At 41.2% G+C, this 21,631-nt stretch overlaps 2 protein-coding genes across 3 annotated transcripts; both read right to left on the bottom strand.

Annotated features, from left to right (window-relative positions):
- Positions 1-4,221: 4,221 nt before the first annotated feature.
- Positions 4,222-8,716, bottom strand: LOC115680886 (ent-kaurene oxidase, chloroplastic-like). 2 transcript variants are annotated; one of them, XM_030604726.2, is made up of 9 exons: positions 8,571-8,716; positions 8,022-8,162; positions 7,747-7,907; positions 6,614-6,775; positions 6,091-6,231; positions 5,746-6,000; positions 5,137-5,298; positions 4,858-5,052; positions 4,222-4,770 (listed from the first exon to the last, which is right to left on the bottom strand). In XM_030604726.2, exons 1-9 carry the CDS (start codon positions 8,626-8,628, stop codon positions 4,453-4,455), a joined length of 1,593 nt encoding a protein of 530 aa, XP_030460586.1. In that variant the 5' UTR covers positions 8,629-8,716; the 3' UTR covers positions 4,222-4,452. The 2 variants fall into 2 exon arrangements, with proteins under 2 accessions (XP_030460586.1, XP_030460587.1); XM_030604727.2 differs by having other exon boundaries at positions 8,483-8,688.
- Positions 8,717-16,385: 7,669 nt separating this feature from the next.
- Positions 16,386-20,685, bottom strand: LOC115680885 (ent-kaurene oxidase, chloroplastic-like). Its single transcript, XM_030604725.2, has 8 exons — positions 20,093-20,685; positions 19,819-19,979; positions 18,688-18,849; positions 18,138-18,278; positions 17,796-18,050; positions 17,215-17,376; positions 16,935-17,129; positions 16,386-16,848 (listed from the first exon to the last, which is right to left on the bottom strand). The coding sequence occupies exons 1-8, from the start codon at positions 20,337-20,339 to the stop codon at positions 16,531-16,533; spliced, it is 1,641 nt and encodes a 546-aa protein (XP_030460585.1). The 5' UTR covers positions 20,340-20,685; the 3' UTR covers positions 16,386-16,530.
- Positions 20,686-21,631: the final 946 nt, after the last annotated feature.

The following is a 21,631-nucleotide window of genomic DNA, read 5'->3' as shown; positions in this document are numbered from 1 at the left end:
GTCGATTTTAAGATAAGATTGAATCGTGGCCGTCGGATGGAAAGTTGAGAGAAGGGCGAGATGGTAATTTTGCTTGGGGTAGACTTTGACTAGCTTTTTATTTCTTTTTCTCTCTTTTTCTCTCTCTCCCCCTCACTTCTCACGCCTCCCTCTCTCTCCCTCTCTTCTTGGCCGAGCCACCCTCCCCCTCTCCTTGCCGTGCTTGTAGCCAGCCGGCCACGCCAACCACCGCCACCATCCACCCGTCACCGCCGCCGTTCCGTCCGTGGCCGCCGTGAGCCGCCGGTGCTCTTCTTTGTTCGGAGCTGCCGCCGTTGCTGTTTTCTTCTTGTTCAGCCGTCTTTGAGTGCTTGATCTTGCATAGGACCTCATGTAAGTGATATCCTAAACCCCGCTTAGGATAATGGGTAAATTCGGGTTAGTTTGGGCGCGATTTGATGAATTTTGGGGTTGTTTGAAGGTAATTTAGCGGATTGAGTTGGCTGTGATGTTTGGGTGAAATTGTGATAATTTTAGAGGTTAAATCGAGATTAGAATAGATTGATTTGATCGTTGGATTGACTAGAAAGGATTGTAATGAGCATAGCATGAAAAATGAGCTCAAAGGTGATGTTTTGGTGATTTACGTGGCGTGGCTGAATTGATGCGCTTAGCGTGGTTAGATTGAATGCGTGACTATGTGTGAAATGTATTGCGTAGTGAATCGATGTTGATGGCGTAAGTGCGACCATTCTTGATTGATGAAATATGGTGCAAAATGCGAAAATTGTGTTAATTGTGCTCGTGCAAGTTGAAGTGGTGAAATTGTGAGTTAATGTGGCTCGTTGGTAGCTTGAATATCTTGGGTGACGTGTGCAAATTGGTTGTATGAGATTATTATGTGTTCGGGTGCTTGATGTGTTGCACGGACATTAAACACCCTGAGGCGTTTTTATGCGGGGTCCAGATAATAAATAGAAAATGTGTGTACGTGTGATCACCTAATCCCCGAGGCGTGTTTACGCGGGGAATGGAACCCGTCCTGAGGCGTGTTATGCGGGATGTTGCCCGGTTTTACCAGAAGACTGTCAGCCTGAGGCGTTTTTACGGGAGTTGTGCAGTAGACCTGAAGCGTGTTGACGCGGGTCGAGATTGATTAATCGTTTTTGAGATTGAGGTGTTTTGACGCGGGCTGTGGAAAGAGATTGGACCTGAGGCGTGTTGATGCGGATCGAGAATTGATTGATCGTTTTTGAGCCTGAGGCCTGTTTACGCGGGCTATGGAAGGATTGGACCTGAGGCGTGTTTACGTGGGTCAGAAATGAACTGGATATGCGTGCTCGATTGTGATGGTGAACGCGATATATGTGTTGACAATTGAAAGTAATCAGATTGTTATACGAACTTTGGTACGAATATGGATTGATTGGTAGTGATAAGTGCTTTATTATGTCGATTTCTAAAAGTTATGTTTGAAATTGCATGTAAGGTTGCGTGTGTATCAAGGAGAGATGGTTGTGCCTGCGATTTTATGGCATGCTGATTTTATGATCTGAGTATTTGAACTGGTCTGGAGGTACGTGTTAGCCTAGGTAGGGTCTAGGGTATTCGCTTGCTGAGAAGTGTTCTCATGGTTTTATTTAAAACCATTTCAGACCCCAGACCTGGATCATGAACAATCTGTTGCCGCAGCGTTTTGGTATACTGATGCAATTAGGCCACACGTCGGTAGAGTATCCTATAGATGACCAGTATACTTGGATTTAACACACTAGTGTGGTTCGGGTAGATATAGGTGTTCAGGAGTGGCAATCTCATAGTTACACTGCTTGGACCTTCCGAGATGGATTAGACGAGTTTGGGCCAGTTCGAGGTTTCGATGCCCCCTTTGATGCAGTTGGGGACTGGGATCCAGCGGCCATTCCTCCCCCTGATGGTGAGGTGACTAGCACGGGTATTGGTTATGAGCAGTCGGCCCCTTCACTCACACCCGCAAAGTCCGCACCTATTGAGGCCGATCCTCAGCCAGAGCTCGAAGTGCCGTATCAAGAGCCGATTCCGATGGATTTAGCCTCAGATGAAGAGCCCATGGAAATGGAGTCCAAAGAGGAACTCGAGGAAGAACCGGAGGAGGATCCTGAAGAAGAGGAGCCGATTGAGGTCCCATTGGAGTCGGGAGATGAAGATAACCCAATTGAAATCGATGCTGAGTCTGAGTCCTCGGAGTATTAGACTGACTCCGATGAGACTGACTCTGAGTGGACCCCCTCTAGGGTTAGTTAGAAGCTAGGCGTTGGACCCGTTTTTTTTTAGAGACAACCTTTTTGGTGTAAGTGTTAGTCTACCCGAAACCGCTAGTCCTTTTTGATATCGGCGGTTGTCAGTGCAGAGGTTTGATGGTTGCAATGGTTTGTAATGAATATTGTAAATATAATTGGTGTAATGAAGTGGTTGGTTGTTTGGTTATTATCCCTCCCTGTTACCCTTCTTGATCATTGTTTGGTTGTGTGTGTTATCATTTCCGCCGTGTTCGAACTCTGATGTGTTGGCTTGGGTTGGTGACGTTCCTGGGACGTCGCACTAATTCGACCGACTTAGGGGTATCGCGCGCTCGTTGGGGTTCGGGGCGTGACATAAGGGGTCATCAATGTGATTCAGATTCATCCGAGTTTGTATGAAGATTCCTAGCACAAAAATGTTTGGGTTAATATCTCGAAAAACCCTAAACTGGTATGTCTGCGATAAATTTACCAAAAACTAATTTTTGACCACGAAAAACCCCAAATTGGTACACTTATGACAAATTTATCCAAAACTAATTTTTTGATTGCTAAAAACTCTAAACTGGTACATTTGTGACAAATTTACCCTCCGTTAAATTAGATTAATCCCACAAAAAAAATCACAAATTGGTATACATGTAACAAACTGAGGGTAAAATCCTAAACCGATACATTAGTTAACTGCCACTTGTCATCCAACCCATAAATTTGACGGTAAAATTTAATAAAAATTAACGGAGGGTAAAATTGTCACAGGTGAACCGATTTGGGGTTTTTAGTGGTAAAAAAATTAGTTTGGGGTAAATTTGTGACATGTATACTAGTTTGAGGTTTTCCATGGTATTAACCCAAAATATTTTGCATGTGCTGTCACTTTAGACTCAGGTAATCACTGTTCGAACAAACTAAACACTTGAAGCCGATTGGCACAAAGAAAAATGCTAAAGATCAGTGTACACATGTTAGCAGAAAGAGAAGGAACAAGAGCATCTGAATTGCATCTCAAACAAATTTTGTCAGTCTTTGGTGTGTAATGAATCTTTCAGGAGTCATGGGTGGACTTGGTTCACGTTCATTTGCCGTAGACACACCACACAAAGTGCATAGATGATCTAAGAGCTCAAAAAAAAAAAAAAGAATCTGATCCAGGCAGAGCAATCTTAATCCTATCCAAACATTGACTCTAGACTGTATGTTGGCAGTCCTCCTAACTTTCGCAATCTATCATTCTGTCTCCTTTCCAACAAAGCAGCACAATTCATGAATTTGCTGTTCTTTTGACGGAAATTAATGCATTTCTTGTTTCTACTAATCCAACTAAATTAAAGGAGGATAATTCTTTCAATCGACTTAAAGAACCAAAAACCGACATAACCAGCCCCAACTTCGATATATTGTTACGGGACTAGAATGGATCATTGCCTAAGCGAACCTATCTTTGAGCCCTTACCTCAGTTCTTACCACAAAGCAATGTGATCTTTTTCGGCAAAAGAACACTACAAGTGCCATAACTTGTGTACGGCGCTCACTTTGGTGAAATAAGTTTTTTTTTGATCACTTTAGTGCTAAAATTTTTGAAAAACGATCACTTAAGTGCCAACTCCGGTGCCGTACACAATTTTTTGCCGGAAATCCGACGTGGCATTTTTTTTATTAATTTCTGAAGCTAACGTGGCTCGCCGGAGATTGGCACTTAAGTGATCGTTTTTCAAAAAAATTAGCATTTAAGTAATTGTTTTTCAAAAATTTTAGCACTAAAGTGATAAAAAAAAACTTTTGGCATTTAAGTGATCGTTTTTCCTCCGATTTGGCACTTAAGTGAGCCGGCGAAAACTTTTGGCACTAAAGTGAGCGCTGTACACAAGTTATGGCACTTATAGTGTCCTTTTGCCGATCTTTTTCTTGTAAAGGCCCTTGAACAGATGAACAAAACAACGTAATAGCATAAACTACAAGATGACATAGCAAGATGGCGACACTTCAAGCAGGGTCAGCCTCTTCCTTTTTCATCAAATCCAACAAAAAGGCAACGTCCAGACTTGTCCTCCATCTTGCTTATACCAGCATTGCACTCCGTTGAAACGTCTACCACACAGCAAGACTTAGAAACTCTGCATTTATCAGCAAAACAAGACAACACCACTACATTACAATGAGAATTCTCTCACTTCAGTGGCTACAATGCTTTCTTCATTCCAATCTTCTCGGCTTCAGCATTGCTTGCATTGGGTGAAGCTTATGAGTCGTCAGTCCCACTGTATCGACGTTTTCTTCCTCTCCATCCTTCAGTCGCCATTCAAACTCCTGGACTAATCTGCCGATGGCTGTGCAAGATATTAACATGGCCTGAAGAGCTCCGGCACAAACCCTCTTCCCTCCTCCAAAGGCCAATGTCTTGAACAAGTCAGCCGGCTCATACTTCTCATCGAGAAATCTCTCAGGCATCCACTCTTCTGGTTTCTCATATATCTTCTCGTCCATGTTACATCCATATATGTTTATAGCAATCTAGAACAAAACAATTCGAGCTTCAAATTCCTCATCCAACATGCGAGACACGTAATAGGCTTAAAAAAATCATATGCACTTATCTACCTGGCTTCCAGCTGGGACAAAGTACCCTCCTAATTGGGTATCTTCATGTGCGTAGCGCGGAGGAATTATTGGAACCGGACTGTGTTTCCTCAGAGTTTCATGGAATACAGCATTCAAGTATGGAAGCTGAGACAAGTGGTCCTCTGTGAGGGTTTCAGAACCACAAACTTTTTGAATCTCCTGGACGAGTCGATCCTGTCAAGGAAGTCACAATTACTCAAAGCTTTACGAAAATTAGTGACAATCAAAAAATGGGATAAGCTAACTAATTAGCTGAACCTGGCATTTTGGATTCTTAGCAAGTTCATACAAAGCCCACTCTGTCGTGACCAGAGTGGTATCAGAAGTCTCGATGATTGGCTCCCAGAGCAAAATGGTGATCTGCTCCTCAGAAAGCATCTTGGCTTCGGATATCAAGAAATCAATATAACTGTTCGCTTCCTGCTCAGAAGTTGATGACCCAACTTACTACAAAAGCTACGACTAATTCAAAAAAATAAGTTGAAGCAGAAAAGATGATGGCCTTGTCCAGAACTGCCACTTGAATCCATTTATGCTTTAAAGAACTGTTCAGCATTTAGTACTGGTAATACCTTTGAAGCCATCCAGAAAAACACATCTGTTTCAAAACCACCTATCTTTCCAGTTGTTTCCCAATTGTTTTCTCCAACATTTCAGGAAGAAAATGTTAAAACATAAAAATGTGTCCTAATTATCAATATAAACCATTAAATATTCAAAATTTCATGGTTTTTTCCAATAAGAGCTATAATCAATTTGCAGTCTCCTGAGAATACTTCCACGTTAAGCAAAACTAGAAAACTGTTGGTTTTTGTTCCTAAAAGTTTTCAAAATAAAATTCTCAAGAAACTTTGAAACAAGCACTACCTCCCCTGAAGCGATTCTCCGTTTCTGCTCCTTGAGTAGGGCTTTCGCCACCACTTTCCTGCGGAAAGCCAGTTGTTCAATCTTCTTTTCCCAGCTTTTACTAGGAATCCATCTCAGGTAAGGAAAGAAATCCCTCCAGTCCACCTCAATTGCACCAGCCATCATATCCGACACCATAACCCTGAACATATCCTCTTTGGACAATGTTGTCCCAAGTTCCTCCACGTATATGGATTTCACCTCCCGTCCCAAAGCCTGTATTGCAATTACTAATTGACCCTGCTCTTTTGCTTTTCTTTTTTCTTGTTTTTGTTTAGAAAGGATAGAAAAGAAGAGGTAGCTTACTTGTTTGAGTGCTAGCGCAAACAGTTCATTCTCGAAGACTTTCCTGAAATTGACCGCTTCAAGAGGATGGCCATCTACAAGGGCATGTAATTGTCTAGAAATGTTTTCCATCATGGTGTCTCGGTGGGATCGTAGCCGCTTCTGCATATAGATGCACAAAAACAAGCACTAAGTCAAAGTGACAAGAATCTAGTGGTAAGATCTCTCTCTCTCTCTCTCTCTCTCTCTCAACAATTTTAAGAATACAGCTCAACTGTTTCGAGTAGATATCTATTCCTGTATTGCTTTGAGCAAAGACATCTTCTTCACTGTTCTTTCTCAGCAAATTGTTGCTCTTCATCTATACTATTTACATATGTTTGTATACACTTGCTTGTTATGTTGTTTCTACTGAAAATGAACCCATTAATTATTCTGGATGATTTCAAAATGATCCCTGGCACATAAATCAAGATTCTAGAAGCTTGACAGGCATGCATATGTACACGAGCACATGCCCAAAGAGAGTCTTTTAGCAGCTTACCTGAGCATTCACGCCCAAGACGCTTGCAAGTATGTATCGCTTCACCATCTTGTGGAATTCACCATAGTCACTCATAGCAACCATACATTTATCAGCTGTGAGGATCCGCAGGGCATTTGACACCTTTCTTGTAGAGATTGATGAGAATCTAGTAACCAGAGCCTGAAAAAAGAAAGGAGGATGCTTGAGCATTCAACAAACATTTCACAACATTCTAGTAGCACAATATCATTAAAAGCCAGGTGCTAAGGGCAAATTTTCCTGAACTGTGTACTTCTATGAAACTTCTTCCAAAAATTCTTTATCCCACCCCCAGGTGAAGATTTTGCAATCTCTTTGTTTACCTTGCTCCCTAGTCTAAAATCTTGCAGTCTGCCACTAGGTGGAAAAGTTTTCATTTCACGGAGATCACTTACAAACCAGTCTCCTGAAATGTCAAGAAACGGGATAAAGAGTTTCCAAACATTCATTGGAAAGGAAGATACTTCTCCGATACATATTAGATTAAATAGATTTATAAATAGATAGACTCTATCTTTAAACTTCAGTTTTTTCCTTTCTCGTGCTCTCAAAACATTTTAATATTCATTAGCTAATTCAACGTTTATTGACTGGAAAAATTTAGGCATCCCAGCCATGCAACTCACATGGAAAAACAAGTGGTTTACGGAGAGTTAAATTAAAGCATAACTAATTTCTCCAATCACTTTCAACTTCTTCATCCTTTGACCACACTACGCCACATTGTATAAACAAAAATAGTTTATACAGTATGAGCTCAGTAACAAATGCAGAGACTTGTGATGAGTCCACCAATGATAACAAGTACACTCCTAAGTTTTCGTCATAGTCAGAATGAATGACAGCCTATTTCAACAAATGACAAGAGTCATCTGTATATAGCATGGTGGCAGCGGTTACCAAACGATTAACTGATGCGTAAAAACCTAGCTTTGGGGGTGAGATAAGGAAAATTTTCAAAACCTTACCCAAGGGGCGAGATATAAAAATATTATGTGCAATTTCATATATTATAGCCTATATCTCATGAAATCGCACGAAACACCAATCGGTCAGAGTGACATGGCTCTCGCCAGCCTCCTCTTGGTCCAATCACAGGCCATTAGTATTACCTCTTTGGCAACATCAACGGAATTGAGGACCACCATAGTAGTAGCACCGGTTCTGATGGAATAAATAGGGCCATAAGTTTCAGCCCACTTTGTAAAGGTCTTGTGAGGTTTCTTCTCCTTCAGTTGAAGCAAATTCCCCACTATGGGCAACCCAGGAACCTCTGCATCAAATTCAAGTCGCCCCAGAAAGAAAAAGAAAACACAAAATTATCATTACAAGACACAAAAAGCGCTCACCGATTCAAATTCTTTTTCTCAGCAGAAACAAAGATTACCCGGTAAAGGTGGAAGAGCGGACTGGCCATTTATCTTCTGGGTAGAGCCGAATTTCCTCAAGAAGAAAGAGAAGAGCAACAGCAGTGAAAGCCCACCAAGAATGGCCGTAGAGGCAAGAGGCAACGGCAGTTCTTGCATATCTAGGAGCGTGGGACATAGCCGTTTTGATGAAACTTGGAAGTAATGAGTAAGTGATTCTTGAATCGAATGAAACGAAAAGAGATGACCAATCAAACGGGCAGCTTGGGGCTAATTTATATAACAGGAACTATCTCCTGGGGCAGATCGGTCGGAGCAATTCAAAAACACAGAAGCAGAGCAGACTGAATAAAGAGATTGGTTTATCGATTTGTGCAATTTATTAAATCAAGCATGCAAGATGTTGTCAATAAAACAAGAGGAAGCGAACGGTGTGCACTGCGCAAGAGCAGAGGGAATATCCGATTCGGGAGATAGTGACCATCTGACTGATCGAGCTTTAGTCGTTTTTCTTCAGCTGTTAGGTACTCGGAAATCTCATAAAGTTTGTGCCGTTTTTGTCTTCTTACAAAGCAGAGAAAGATGCTCGGTGGGAGGAATCTGAGTAGACACAGCAGGTGGCGACATGGAAGAATTCGGGGGAGGTGGTTTGCTTTCGGGGCATCTCCTTCTTCAGATTCTGTTGCCTTTTGGGTAGGATAAAACCAGGCAAAAGAACAAAAAGTGCCTCTAAGATGATGACCTACTGGAAAATGACATTTCGCTAAAGGAATAAGTATATTGAAAGTCCCAAAATTTTCATGAAAGGATAATTGATTTCTAATTTTTTTTAAAAGTGCAATCAAGTCTTAAAATTTGTCACAAAAGTGCAATTGAGTTTTAAAACTTTCAAAAAATATAATCAAGTCCTAAAACTTATCCCGAAAGTGTAATCGAGTCTTAAAATTTTCAAAAAGTGTAATCAAAGAAAAAACTTAATTGAACACAAGTTTGAGAACTTGATTGCACTTTTTGAAAGTTTTAGAACTTCATTGTATTTTCGTAATAAGTTTTAGGACTTATTTGTACTTTTTAAAAGTTTTAAGACTCAATTGCACTTTTATAATAAGTTTTATGACTAGTAAGGGGTAAAACATTATTGTGGATAGGAGTGAGCATGATGGTCTGGGTTGGGTCGGTTCAGCACTTGACCTGCGGACCAACCCGTATAGTATTGGTCCCCAATTTTGGAACCGAGGACTAGATTGACTTTGTGGGTTCTAGTCCGGTTGACCACCCAATTCTTTTTTTTTTTTTCATGTTTTGTATTTCTTGAAAATACTCTGAGCGACATGCAACCAATAGAATATTCTTAGTGTTGACTGACGATATGACGATATAGTATGACCGGCAATTTCCAACGCATGGTACTCATATCTATTAGGGGTGAGCATGGTCCAGATTGGGCCGGTCCACCACCTGACCGAAGGTGTGACATCCTGAATTTCCTACGACCAAAGAGATGTACGGACCCTAATGGATTAGGGCTCTCGTCGACGGAAATAGGGAAAAATGAAATTGAAAGTTTGGGCGTCGCACTAATGTCGCCATCATTGTTTTGGAATCGTGAATTTTCATTCTTGGGATCAATTGCCACTGAACCGACTAACTCCGATGTCGCGTCATTCGCGCGACCCATCTCCTTGCCAAGCCCTTACTCTCATTTTTTCCCACTTCTTTCCCTCTCTCACCGCCGGATAACACCACCATCACCGACCCTTCCTCTCCCTTTTCCCCTTCTTTTCTCTTTTTCTCCTTTTTCCCTCTGCCACTTGGTGGAGGAGAGGTGCCAGGTGCCACCCATGCATGCAGGGAAGATGAACAGCCACTTGACTCTTTCTTTTTCCCCCTCTTTTCCCCCGGCAGCTCCCTCTCCCTCTCATTTCTCTCCCGGCTCACTCTCTCACTCTCTCTCTCTCGTTCGTCTCTCCGCCGAAGCTCCGCTGCCGCTCGAGTCCATGGCGAGCCATCCACTGCCCGACGCCGTTCGACCAGCAGCCGTCCACTCCGTCTCCCCGTTCCCTCGCGTCACCAGCAGCAACCACACGCGAGTCCGGAACCGCCGTGCCGTGCCTTTCCTCTCCACCAAGACTGCACGCCGTGACCGCCGCACTCACCGGCAAGGCAAGTGTGCTCCCTCACTTCATACGAACCATGTTAGTGTTTGCATGTTGAGTTGGGTCTGGGTTTAGACAATGGGGTGGCTGGAATGTTGTGAGAAAGGAGTGTATGAGTGGATATTGTCCAAGTATGATGGTTTGGACTTTTAGAAAGGAGTTTTGTGAATATAGAACACTAAACCAAGTTGGAATTTGTCGTTGCATGTTGGTTGGGACTCCTGGTTTTGTATTTTCTTGAATGCAAGTTCATGGGTTTCACATTAAGGTTGTTTCTTGAACCTTGGTCTCGGTTTCCAGAACTGGTTTTACTGGACACCTCCGGTTTTCCATTTTTATATCACTTTTTGTGGTCCGAATCTTCCAAAACTTTCTCCATCAACGTTGTTCAGAAAATCTTGGAATATAACATACTTAAATTTCATATTTTTCTGAGTTCAAATGTGTTACACGATGACCCAGTTACTTACCGTATCAGATCTGTTTTATCTCGTAAAATCAGCGACCTTTGTGTCTTCTGAAATTTTTATAAAAATGTCAAGTTCGAATTTGGTCACACTTTCTTCACAAAATTTGTTAAAGAAATCCATTTCCACAACATATAAAAATTTCAAAGTGTTTTGAAATAATTTGGTTTGTGAAACGAGCATTCCTCATGGTTCGATTTCCCTGTTTCGCGGACCAGTTTTGGTCTGAGTTGGAGCTATTGAAAGTGGCTTCTACATAAATATTCTGAGATTGTGTTTTTCATAGAAAATATTTTTTAAGGTCTTGTTTATAACATATTCGAATTTTAGAATTTTTGAAGTCCATTTACTATGTTTTTGAGTCTGATTTCTCTAGCAATGAAAAACTGCTCGATTTTGCCAGATTTCAAAGTTCCATCATTTCCTATTGAAAACATTAGTATTTCGATTTAATGTCTTATTGGGTCAAACTTGTACATTCTGAACTTTCCAATGAAGTTTTGATGGTATCTATATGATGAGATAAAATTGACACTCATGAATTGGTTTTGGAGTCCGAAGAGTGTGTTGTAAATGGTGTGATCCTTGTGAACTATGTGAGCTATGCATGTGATTAATGAAAAGATCGATTGTGCGTATGAATGTGTGACTAAGAGATGCTTGTTGCCGTCGGTCTACGGACGACGATGCCCCGAGGAGTCTGTCAGGAAAGCGGGATACCGTGGGCCGGTGGTCCACATTGCCTAGGAAGAGCCATGCCTTAGATGTCCCGGGAGTACGAACGGGATGCCATGGTCAGTGGACCTATGAAGCTCGTGCGGGCCGTTGAGTAATCCGGCGTATACTGCAGCAGACTGGACTAGGCGCACCGGACCCTGCTAGTCGGGATGTTCCTCCATGCGTGGCCGGGGAGCGCACCGGACATGTGTCTTGGAGTGGTGATTAAAGCTTGATTAATGTCACACAACGCCTGCGACGTGTGCTCGTGTGAATGTCTGTTCATTGATGGACGATCTTTATACCTGGTGTTTAGTGGCCGAATGAAAAAGGGGGTCTATGCATGCTATGGCTGGTTTGTGAATTGGTTTAGTTGTCTATCTAATTGACCCTCTTGAGATATTATCTGTTTAGTATGGCGAAATAGAGCTTACTTTGATAACCTTTCACTCACTGTTTATTGTTGACATCTTTTTTTTTTTTTAGATCCTTAGCCATGTCGATACTTCCCACTTCAACCTCTATTAGCTATGGCGTGCCCATCGATTTTGAGGGCCACTTGTATGAATTTGTGGATCCTTATTTCCTGGAGCTTGTTTTTGTGAAATGTATCTCCATCTTGACCATAGACATTGGGTCCCAGGCGGGACCCATTCTTTTGGGGTTTGTCGTCGTCTACGTTCGTGCTGGTGGATGGTTGGTGGGGCCACTCCCATACCAGGGGCAGGATGGAGCAGATGATGATGCTAGTAGCGGGGTCGAGTGAGGGCGGTATCGAGGAGGAGGAGGAAGGGGTTTTTAGGTAGACACGACTGTCATTTTTTGGAGAAGAGTCATGTAGTGCAGGGTGATAGCTTTTGTTGTTTTTAAATATGGTTGGTGGGTCTCAGTGGATAGCTGGGTTGGAGTAGTTCTGTAGTCTCCCCGTGTATGAACTCACCTTTGTATCACCCGTATTACTATATAAGATGGATGGTATTTTCATAACTTGCGTGTCCTAGCATTTCTATGATTCTATGTTCTATGTCATATTCATGTTATAAATGTTGACCTTTAGACAGAAGCATCTTCCACTTGCGAATAATCTGATAACTATTGAGAATTAAAAGATTCATCTTGAAAAGGGGTAGGCTTGGGACGCTACACAAGGACCAACTTGCATAGTGTTGGTACCCAATTTTTGGGATCGAGGACCGACCCTGTTGAGTTTGGGACTGAGGACTGGACTGACCATGTGGGTTCGGTCTGGTTTCAAGATCAACCCAAGACCAGCCGATTCTTTTTTTTTTTGTTTCATTTTTTTTTTTTGTATTCCTTGAAAGGACAAACATAATCCTTGAACTTGTATATTCATTGACATTGCGATATTGAACAACCAAGCGGTGAACATCATAACAAATCAAATAGAAATCTAAAATATAATAACAACAGAAATCTCCACTTGTCAAAGCCAACAAACCATAGAAGATAAACATGTAAAATATAATAAATAATAAAATGTTCAAAATACGTAATATAAAATATGGATTATAAAGCTTCATATATTGTCCATTCATAAAAGATTGCTTCAAATGAGTAAGAGAATCAATTGCTAAATTCAAATGAGTAGAGAGAAGATGAAGAGATTGCCCTTGAAGAGATGGAAATGGAAGATTTTAACGATAATTTGAAATTGAGGGAGAGAGTAAAAGTGAAACTCTGAGAGAGGAAAACAGCGGATTGGACAAAAAAAAAAGACAACTATAAATTTGGTCCGGATTGGACCAACCCTAAAGTTTGAGGACTAGGGACCAACCACCACACACTATATGTTCCAACGGCCCAGGGCCAGAGACTAGCCCAGTCCCTAAGAATCAGTTCAGGGCTGGCTAGGTTGGGCCATTCTAGGGTTGGTCCAGGGTCAACCCTGGACTTGACCCTAGACCGATGCTCACCCCTAATATCAATTATAAAGCCAATTATAAATGTACCACACTCCTATTCTCTCAATCTAAACAACATGTCACCCAAGCTCAGGAGGGCTAATCAACATGATGAACACAAATTGCATACCTTCGAAATATTTCATTCAAACACACATGTGGGAATCTTAAAAACTCTGTAGACCACAATCTCAACAAAATTCATCTAGTAATACACACATCATACACAGAACAGAAGACCCTAATCTTCCCTGCTCTGTGCTTCACATATTTCCCCACCCAGTAATGCCAGCACCAAGCCCTCACACGGTCTCGTCCCACACCACCGTGTCATCATCACTCCAAGCAAAACTAATGTGACGTAGCTATTACTATAACTAGATCAACAACTTGTAATTGCCTCATCGTCTACAACCCTCGAATTCACCAAATTCAAAAGAGAAAACCACTAAAACCTTAAGTCTAACTTATCTGAAACATGAAGAGATATCTCCGGCCACCAATAACAACCAAGCGAAACATTCCATTCCAACAAAGCTAAGCCCATTGTTCACAACACCTCGTAATAGATAAATCGGCCAAAAAAAAAATAGAGATGAAACATCAAAAAGAATTAGGGACACACATGTACCAGCAAAGATACAACCAATTCAGTCACCGGAGGCAGAAGCGTGAAAGGGAAGGGCAAAGAATTGATCACTAAGTTCAAATGAGTAAAGAGAAGACGAAGAGACTGCACCCGAAGAAATGGAAATGGAATATTTTAGCGATAATATGAGATTAATGGAGGGTGAAAGTGAGACTCTCATAGAGGAAAAAGACAAAAGAAGAGGAGGAGGAGGGACACTTATAATTATATACCTAGGTTTTCCAAAATAGAAGAAGAAGATATTTAGAAGGTTGGTTTGAGTTGGATCAATCCTAAAGCCCTAGGAACAAGAACCCATCTAATCCCCCTATGAACCAGACCAGGATCGGCCGGGTTGAGCTGGTCCAGGGTTGTCCAGGGTTGGTTTAGGCTCAACCCTGGACCGATACTCACCCCTAATTGTGAAAACATAAATAAATGAGGACATATTGACCCTTCTATTATATTGAATTGATTACATTTATCTCTTGTGGGTTCCACTTTTGATTTAAAATGATTTCTTATCCTTTTCGTTCTTTCTTTTTTGTTTCAATTTTACTAGTGACGAAACTACCAATGCTCATCTTGAACAACATTTATTAATGTTGAATGAATCAGATAAAAAAACTGTTAAATGTGAGGTCCACTCTTGATTTAATATTGTTTCTTGCCTTGTTTTTTTCCTTCTTTTTTGGTTTTTTCCTTTTCTTTCTACATTTGGAATGGACCCCTCCTATCCGAAATATAGTTTATTTGTCAGAATCCAGGAAAGGGTAAATTGCGTTTTCGATATGCTCCAAAATACTTACGGTTTCGAATCCATTTCTACTTCCATGCACCCAGCTCATGTGCCTATGTGGAAAGGAGCCAAGGTTGCTGATTTCTTCATTGCCATGCGTTTGTTCCCCGTTGAGAACGTAGGCTTTCGGGCCTAGGGAAATCAAGTGTAAATCTTTCACTTTCTCCGGTAAGAATATGAAGAAAGCATCAACATCGAAAGATCACATTGGCAAGAACTTTCAGACTGGACAAAATAGTCATATAACTTTATGACTATGTCTCCCATTAAGATAGTTGTGGCAATGAGGAATGCTCATGGAGATCTTGTCTCACAATGGTTATGGAATTACCATTGCTTTAGAACAACAGCCTAGAGTCATTTATTAAGATATTTACTTACTCAAAATTATTTGTTCGTTCCCTTTTCTAGATGTCTCAAGGAGGAATCCTCAATGCCCTTTATGGATTCCACAGCCGTGATATTCCGAGAGGACTTCTTGCAATGACTTCTCTTCTAGTTGTCTTAAACCGCCTCAGCAGTTTCCAGATATACTCCATGCCTGTTTTCGACAGCATTGAGGCCAGCTACACCAGCCATATGGAACCATCCGAGCTCGATCTGGGTCCATTCTGGTTTCTGAGTTTTCTATGGGTTCGTAAACTTCTTTATACGTGTGGACCTGGTGGGATTGCCTGGTGGACTAACTCTTCCGGTTCATTTGCTTACCCGTGCTTCATGTGGGTTCAAATGAAGAAGCCCACTGAAAACTGCTTCAATTGGTATTTTGACTGGATGTTTCGTTGGTTGGGAATTACTTTAGCTTGGCTTTCTTAATTGGAGGCATCTGGAGCATGGTGACAGTGGACTAAAGCTGAAGTTCTTCAAGCCCAATTGAGACCAAAATTGAGTTCTTAACTGATGCAGCCTCCTGCGAGACAATCTATAAAGATCATATGCAATGGCAGGTTTTGGAGTTTGTGAGGAGCTGTACTTCATGTGTGTAAATGTGTCTTAGCTTAGAGTATCAGTACAGCGATGCAAATATCATGTTTGCTCTGGTTTCAGCCATGTTGACCTTTTTCTCCGGGTTAGTACAAGCGTCTGAATAGGATGTTGTCTTTGCTTTTGTGAACTATGGAAGTTTTATGGTGTACAGTGCTTATTCAGGAAATTAAATACATGTGAATTTGAGCCCAAGATGACTTATAATGTCCATTGTCCATATACTGCTCTTTCTATGAAGTTCAATCTGTTTTGTGTGTTCTGAGAACCTTAGTATAATTCCCCTTGAACTGCATTTTTCATCTTTCTTGACTGGTAAATCTTGGATGGACCATTGAATGTCTAAACTTGTTCATAGGATGGTGGAAGCGACGATCCTCAGAGATCAAACATCCTAAGCAGCACCAGACAACGTGGAGTTTAAGTAACATGCATATATATGACCCCGTGCCTGCTTGTTCTGGCATCATGATGAGATGGCTCGATAACTTCGGACGGTGAGAATGTTTGCAGCTCACTTTCTGTCCATCTTAGAGAATTTTTGAATCTTTTAACAAGAGTTGTTTCTTATTAACAATTACCTCTTAGGAAGCTTTTTTCCTTTTTCGGTACAATCATAGGAAGCTATTTGTTTTCGAACGAGGGAATTTGATATGATATGTTGGAGTGGTTCTCTGTATGGGGGCATCCATGTGATTCAGATTTGTCGGATTGAAAATCCTACATTTTCTGAAGAGTAAGTAATTTGGATGTGCCGTCACTTCAGACACAAGTAAACATCCTTCGAACAAACGAAACACATGAAACTGATTGGCACAACAGAAAATGCTAAAGTTCAGTTGCTGCTGTGCTTTCCTCATTCCAATCTTCTCGGCTTCAACATTGCGTGCATAGGATGAAGCTTATGAGTTGTCAGTCCAACCGTATCGATGTTGTCTTCCTCACCATCCTTCAGTCGCCATTCAAACTCCTGTACTAATCTGCCGATGGCTGTGCAAGATATTAACAAGGCCTGAAGAGCTCCGGCACAAACCCTCTTCCCTCCCCCAAAGGCTGATGTCTTGAACAACTCTGCCTGGTCATACTTCTCATCAAGAAATCTCTCGGGCATCCACTCTTCTGGTTTCTCATATATCTTTTTGTCCATGTTACATCCATATATGTTTATAGCAATCTAAAACAACATAATTCAAGTTTCAAATTCCTAATCCAAATTGCGAGACATGGAATTAGCATGAAAAACCATGAGTACTTATCTACCTGGCTTCCAGCTGGGACAAAATACCCCCCTAATTGGGTATCTTCATGTGCATAGCGTGGAGGAATTATGGGAACTGGACTGTGTTTCCTCAGAGTTTCATGGAATACAGCATTCAAGTAAGGAAGCTGAGACAAGTGGTCCTCAGTAAGTGTTTCAGAACCACAAACTTTTCGAATCTCCTCAATGAGTCGATCCTGTCAAGGAGATTACAATTACTTAAAGCAAGCATGAAAATCAGTGACAATCGAAAAAATGAAAAAGCTAATTGATTAGCTAAACCTGGCATTTTGGATTCTTAGCAAGTTCATACAGAGCCCACTCTGTTGTGACCAGAGTGGTATCAGAAGTCTCGATAATCGCCTCCCAGAGCAAAATGGTGATCTGCTCCTCAGAGAGAGTCTTGGCTTCGGATATCAAGAAGTCAATGTAGCTGTGCGCTTCCTGCTTCAAAGTTGACCCGACTTAGTACAAAAGCTACAACTAATTCATAAAAGTAATTTGAAGCTGAAAGGACAATGGCCTTGTTTGGAACTGCTGCTCAAAATTCGTTTCTACTTAAAGAACTGTTCAGCATTTAGCACTGGTTAATTCTTTTGAAGCCGTCCAGAAAAACAAATCTACTTCAAAACGACCTATCTTTCCGGTTGTTTCCTGTTTTCTCCAACTTTTCAGGAAGAAAATGCAAGATAAACTTTTAAATATTGAGAATTTCATGGTTTTTTCAATTAGAGCTATAACCGAGCTGCAGTCTCCTGAGCATACTTCAATGGTAAGCAAAACAGCAAAACAGAATAACTATTGTATTTTTCCCTAAAACTTTTGAAAATAAATTCTCAAGAAAACTTCCAAACAAGCACTACCTCCCCTGAAGCGATTCTCTGCTTCTGCTCCTTGAGCAGGGCTTTTGCCACCACTTTCCTGTGGAAAGCCATTTGTTCCATCTTCTTTTCCCAGCTTTTACTAGGAACCCATCTCAGGTAGGGAAAGAAATCCCTCCAGTCCACCTCAATAGCACCAGCCATCATGTCCGACACCAAAACCTTGAACATTTCCTCTTTGGACAATGTTGTCCCAAGTTCCTCCACATATATGGAATTCACATCTTGTCCCAAAGCCTGAAATGTAATTACCAGTTGACCCTGATCTTATGCGTTTCCTTTTTTTTATTGCTGAGAAAGGATAGAAAAGAAGAGATAGCTTACTTGTTTGAGTGCCAGCGCAAAGAGTTCACTCTCGAAGACTTTCCTGAAATTGACTGCTTCAAGAGGATGGCCATCTACAAGGGTGTGATATCGTCTAGAAAGGTTTTTCATCATGGTGTCTCGGTGGGATCGTAGTCGCTTCTGCAAATAGATGCGCACAAAATGCAATAAGTTAAAGTGACAAGAATCTAGTGGTAAGAGCTCTCTCTCTCTCTCTCTCTCTCTCTCTCTCTCTCTCTCCCCAAGAGTTAGCATTTTGAAAATACGGCTTGACTGTTTCGAGTAGATATCTATTCTTGTGTTGATTTGTGTGAACACATCTTCACTGTTCTTTCTCAGCAAATGATGGCTCTTCATCTATAACTCTTCACAAATGTTCGAATACACTTGGTTGTTTCGTTGTTCCTACTGAGAAAATAAACCCATCAATAATTCTGGATGATTTGGACAATGTTCGCTGATTATGGCACATAAATCAAGATTGTAGAAGCTTGACAGGCATGCATATGTACAAGTGCACATGCCCTAAGAGAGTCTTCGAGCAGCTTACCTGAGCATTCGGGCCCAAGACACTTGCAAGTATGTATCGCTTCACCATCTTGTGGAATTCATCATAGTCACTCATAGCAACCATGCATTTATCAGCTGTTAGGATCTGCAGGGCATTTGACAGATTTCTTGTAGAGATTGATGGGTATCTAGTAACCATAGCCTGAAAGAAGAAAGGAGGACGCCTGAGCATATGACAAACAGTTCAGACTATCCTATTAGCACAAGAATTATTAAAAGCTAGGTGCTGAGTGCAAATTTTCCTGAATTGTGTACTTTTATGAACTTACAAAATTTCTTAATCCCACCCCCAAGATTTTACAATTTCCTTTTTAACCTTGCTCACTAGTCTAAAATCTTGTGTTCGCCACTAGATGGAAAAGTTTTCGTTTCATGGAGATCACTCACAAACCAGTCTGCCAGACCCCGAAATGTCAAGAAACGAGATAAAGGGTTTCTAAACATTTCGATCGGAAAGGAAGAAACTCCTTCGAAAAATTGTACCAAAAGTTCCAATGCACATTACATTAGACAGATTTATAAACGGATAGACTCTCTTTAAATTCAGTTTTTCCATTCTCATGTTCCCAAAATGTTTCCACTTTCATTTAGGCATCCCCGCCATTTTTTTATTTTCTGCCAAACAAGTCTCCGGCCGTGGAACTTCAATATGGTAATTTGCGACTCACGTGGAAAAACAAGTAGTTTCCAGAGAGTCAAATCAAGGCATAACTAATTTTTCTGATCCCTTTCAACTTCTTTGCCCTTTGATCATACAATGCCACATTATAAAATGGGAGGAAGTTTATGCAATATGAGCTTCAGTAATAAATGCAGTGATTGTGATGATCGCACCAAGCAAGAAAGCCTATTTGACCAAATGACAAGAGTCATCTGCGTATAGCATGGCTCGGCTGTTGCTGTACTGGTGACGGACGCAAAAGACGTTAGATTTGGGTGCGAGATAAGATAAACTTTTCAATACCTGACCCAAGGAGCGAGAAATAGAAATTTTGCAGGCAATACCATATATTATGTCCTATATCTTATAAAATCGCACGAACACCAAGTGGCCAAGGTGACACGGCTCTCACCAGCCCCCTTTTGGTTCTTCACTGGCCATAAGTTTTACCTCTTTGGCAACATCAGTGGAATTGAGGACCACCATAGTATGAGCACCAGTTTTGATAGAATAAATAGGGCCATAAGTTTCAGCCCACTTTGTAAAGGTCATGTGAGGTTTCTTCTCCTTCAATTGAAGCAAATTCCCCACTATGGGCAACCCAGGAACCTCTGCATCAAATTCAAGTCCCCCCAGAAAGAAACAGAAAACACAAAATTGTCATTACAAGACACAAAAGGAACTCACTTTTTCCAATTTCATGCTCACCAGAAGCAAACATTACCTGGTAAAGATGGAAGAGCAAGCTGGCCATTCATCTTCTGGGTAGAGCCGGATTTCCTCAAGAAGACAGAGAACAGCAATAACAGTATAAGCCTACCAGGAATGGCCGCAGTAACAAAAAGGCTAGAGCAGTTCTTGCAAATCTTGGAGCATGGACACAACCGTTCAGACGAAACTCCAAAGTGAAGAGTCAGTGATTCTTGAATTGAATGAAACGAAAAGAGATCGACGAATAAAACAGACAGCATGGGGCTAATTTTATAGCAGGCACTGCTCCTAGGACAGATGGGTCGGAGCAATTAAAAAACACAAGAATCAGAGTGAACTAAAGGAAGAGATTGGAGGCTCTTTCTCCTTTATTGATTTCTGCAATTTATTAATTGAAGCATGCAAGACGTGCACCCTTCGCAAGGTGGGTGAGGGAATATACGGTTCCGGAGATGGTGACCCATCCGAGTGATCGGGGTTTAGTCGTTTCCTTCAGCTGTTGGACTCGGAAAATCTCATAAAAATTGTGCCTTTTCTGTCTTCTTAAAAAGTAGAGAAAGATGTCTGCTTGTGAGAATTATCAGGAGACAGAGCAGGGGGTGACAGAGTTCAGGGGAAGTGATTTGCTTTCGGGGCATCTCTTTGTTTCAGATTCTGTTGCCTTTGGGGGGCAAAAGGACACGTGCCTCAATCATCATCCCCACTTGGAAAATCATCTTTAACAAAAGCAGGGTGGTAAAAACATAAAAGTGGAAATATTTTAATAGGGCTAAACACAAAAGATTGCTTACTTCAATTTTGGGATAAATTTGGCCGAGCCTTCGAACTATCTAAAGCTTGAGTGGCTTTATTAAGGGACTAAAAGGAGCACCGTACGAGAAAAAATTGTCATCTTAAAATCTCCATCCAAACAAGCCTACGCCACAGTTGATGGGGCAAATATGAAGACATGCATGATGCACAAGTGAAGCCGTTTCTCTTCTCCTGCACAAAAGAACGTCGTCCGATCATGGAAAATGGGCTCATCCATGTTTGGGCTCATTTCTCCCCAAATCAAAGGAGAGTGAGAAGAGATTCGATAGGAAATTAAAGAGAAATGAGCAAAAAGTTGATCCATTAGCATTTCGCTTATCACGTGGAGTTCAATTAGATTTTAAAGGGGTTTCAAATTTAACAAGGGTTTCGAATCTAGAAAAGGGTCGAACCCCTTTCCCTATATGTAGCTGTTTGGTATGCCTCTTTCCCTCGGCAATCTCCACATTCTTTTCTTCCAAAACAAGAAGCTTCAATTATCATTCAAACTATAATTGAAATTTCATCTGGTAGTCCTTATTAGCACTTATTATTACCCCGTCATCTCCTTTGAAATTTTCACCATAAAAATGTTCATGTTTGTACGAGTGAATGGCCAGACCAATGACACGGTGCTTGTGTTTCTTTAACATCATCTGGCACGCGCATGCTATGGAAACAACAAAATATTCTGTCCATGCAAGAACGCTGATGCCACTTCGTATGCCTCCTGTCCTATTAGGCTATCACGTAAAATATT

This window comes from Syzygium oleosum, unplaced genomic scaffold, assembly GCF_021117445.2.
Source record: "Syzygium oleosum isolate NSW1041296 unplaced genomic scaffold, Sole_v2.1 Sole_v2.05, whole genome shotgun sequence".
In the NCBI taxonomy this organism is placed as follows: domain Eukaryota; kingdom Viridiplantae; phylum Streptophyta; class Magnoliopsida; order Myrtales; family Myrtaceae; genus Syzygium; species Syzygium oleosum.
Note: the sequence above shows the minus strand (reverse complement) of the source record. Positions and strands in the feature narration are given on the sequence as shown.

Bases quoted from the DNA above. Each gene is read 5' to 3' on its own strand.
- LOC115680886 (XM_030604726.2), bottom strand. From the start codon at position 8,628: ATGTCGCCACCTGCTGTGTCTACTCAGATTCCTCCCACCGAGCATCTT. The intron at 5,299-5,745 runs GTAGTGCTTGTT...ACTTCTGAGCAG, and splicing joins GGAGAATCGCTTCAGGGGAG to GAAGCGAACAGTTATATTGA. The intron at 4,771-4,857 runs GTAGATAAGTGC...GTTTTGTTCTAG, and splicing joins TTGTCCCAGCTGGAAGCCAG to ATTGCTATAAACATATATGG.
- LOC115680885 (XM_030604725.2), bottom strand. From the start codon at position 20,339: ATGCTGTCTGTTTTATTCGTCGATCTCTTTTCGTTTCATTCAATTCAA. The intron at 18,051-18,137 runs GTAAGCTATCTC...ATTACATTTCAG, and splicing joins TTGCGCTGGCACTCAAACAA to GCTTTGGGACAAGATGTGAA. The intron at 17,377-17,795 runs GTAGTGCTTGTT...ACTTTGAAGCAG, and splicing joins AGAGAATCGCTTCAGGGGAG to GAAGCGCACAGCTACATTGA.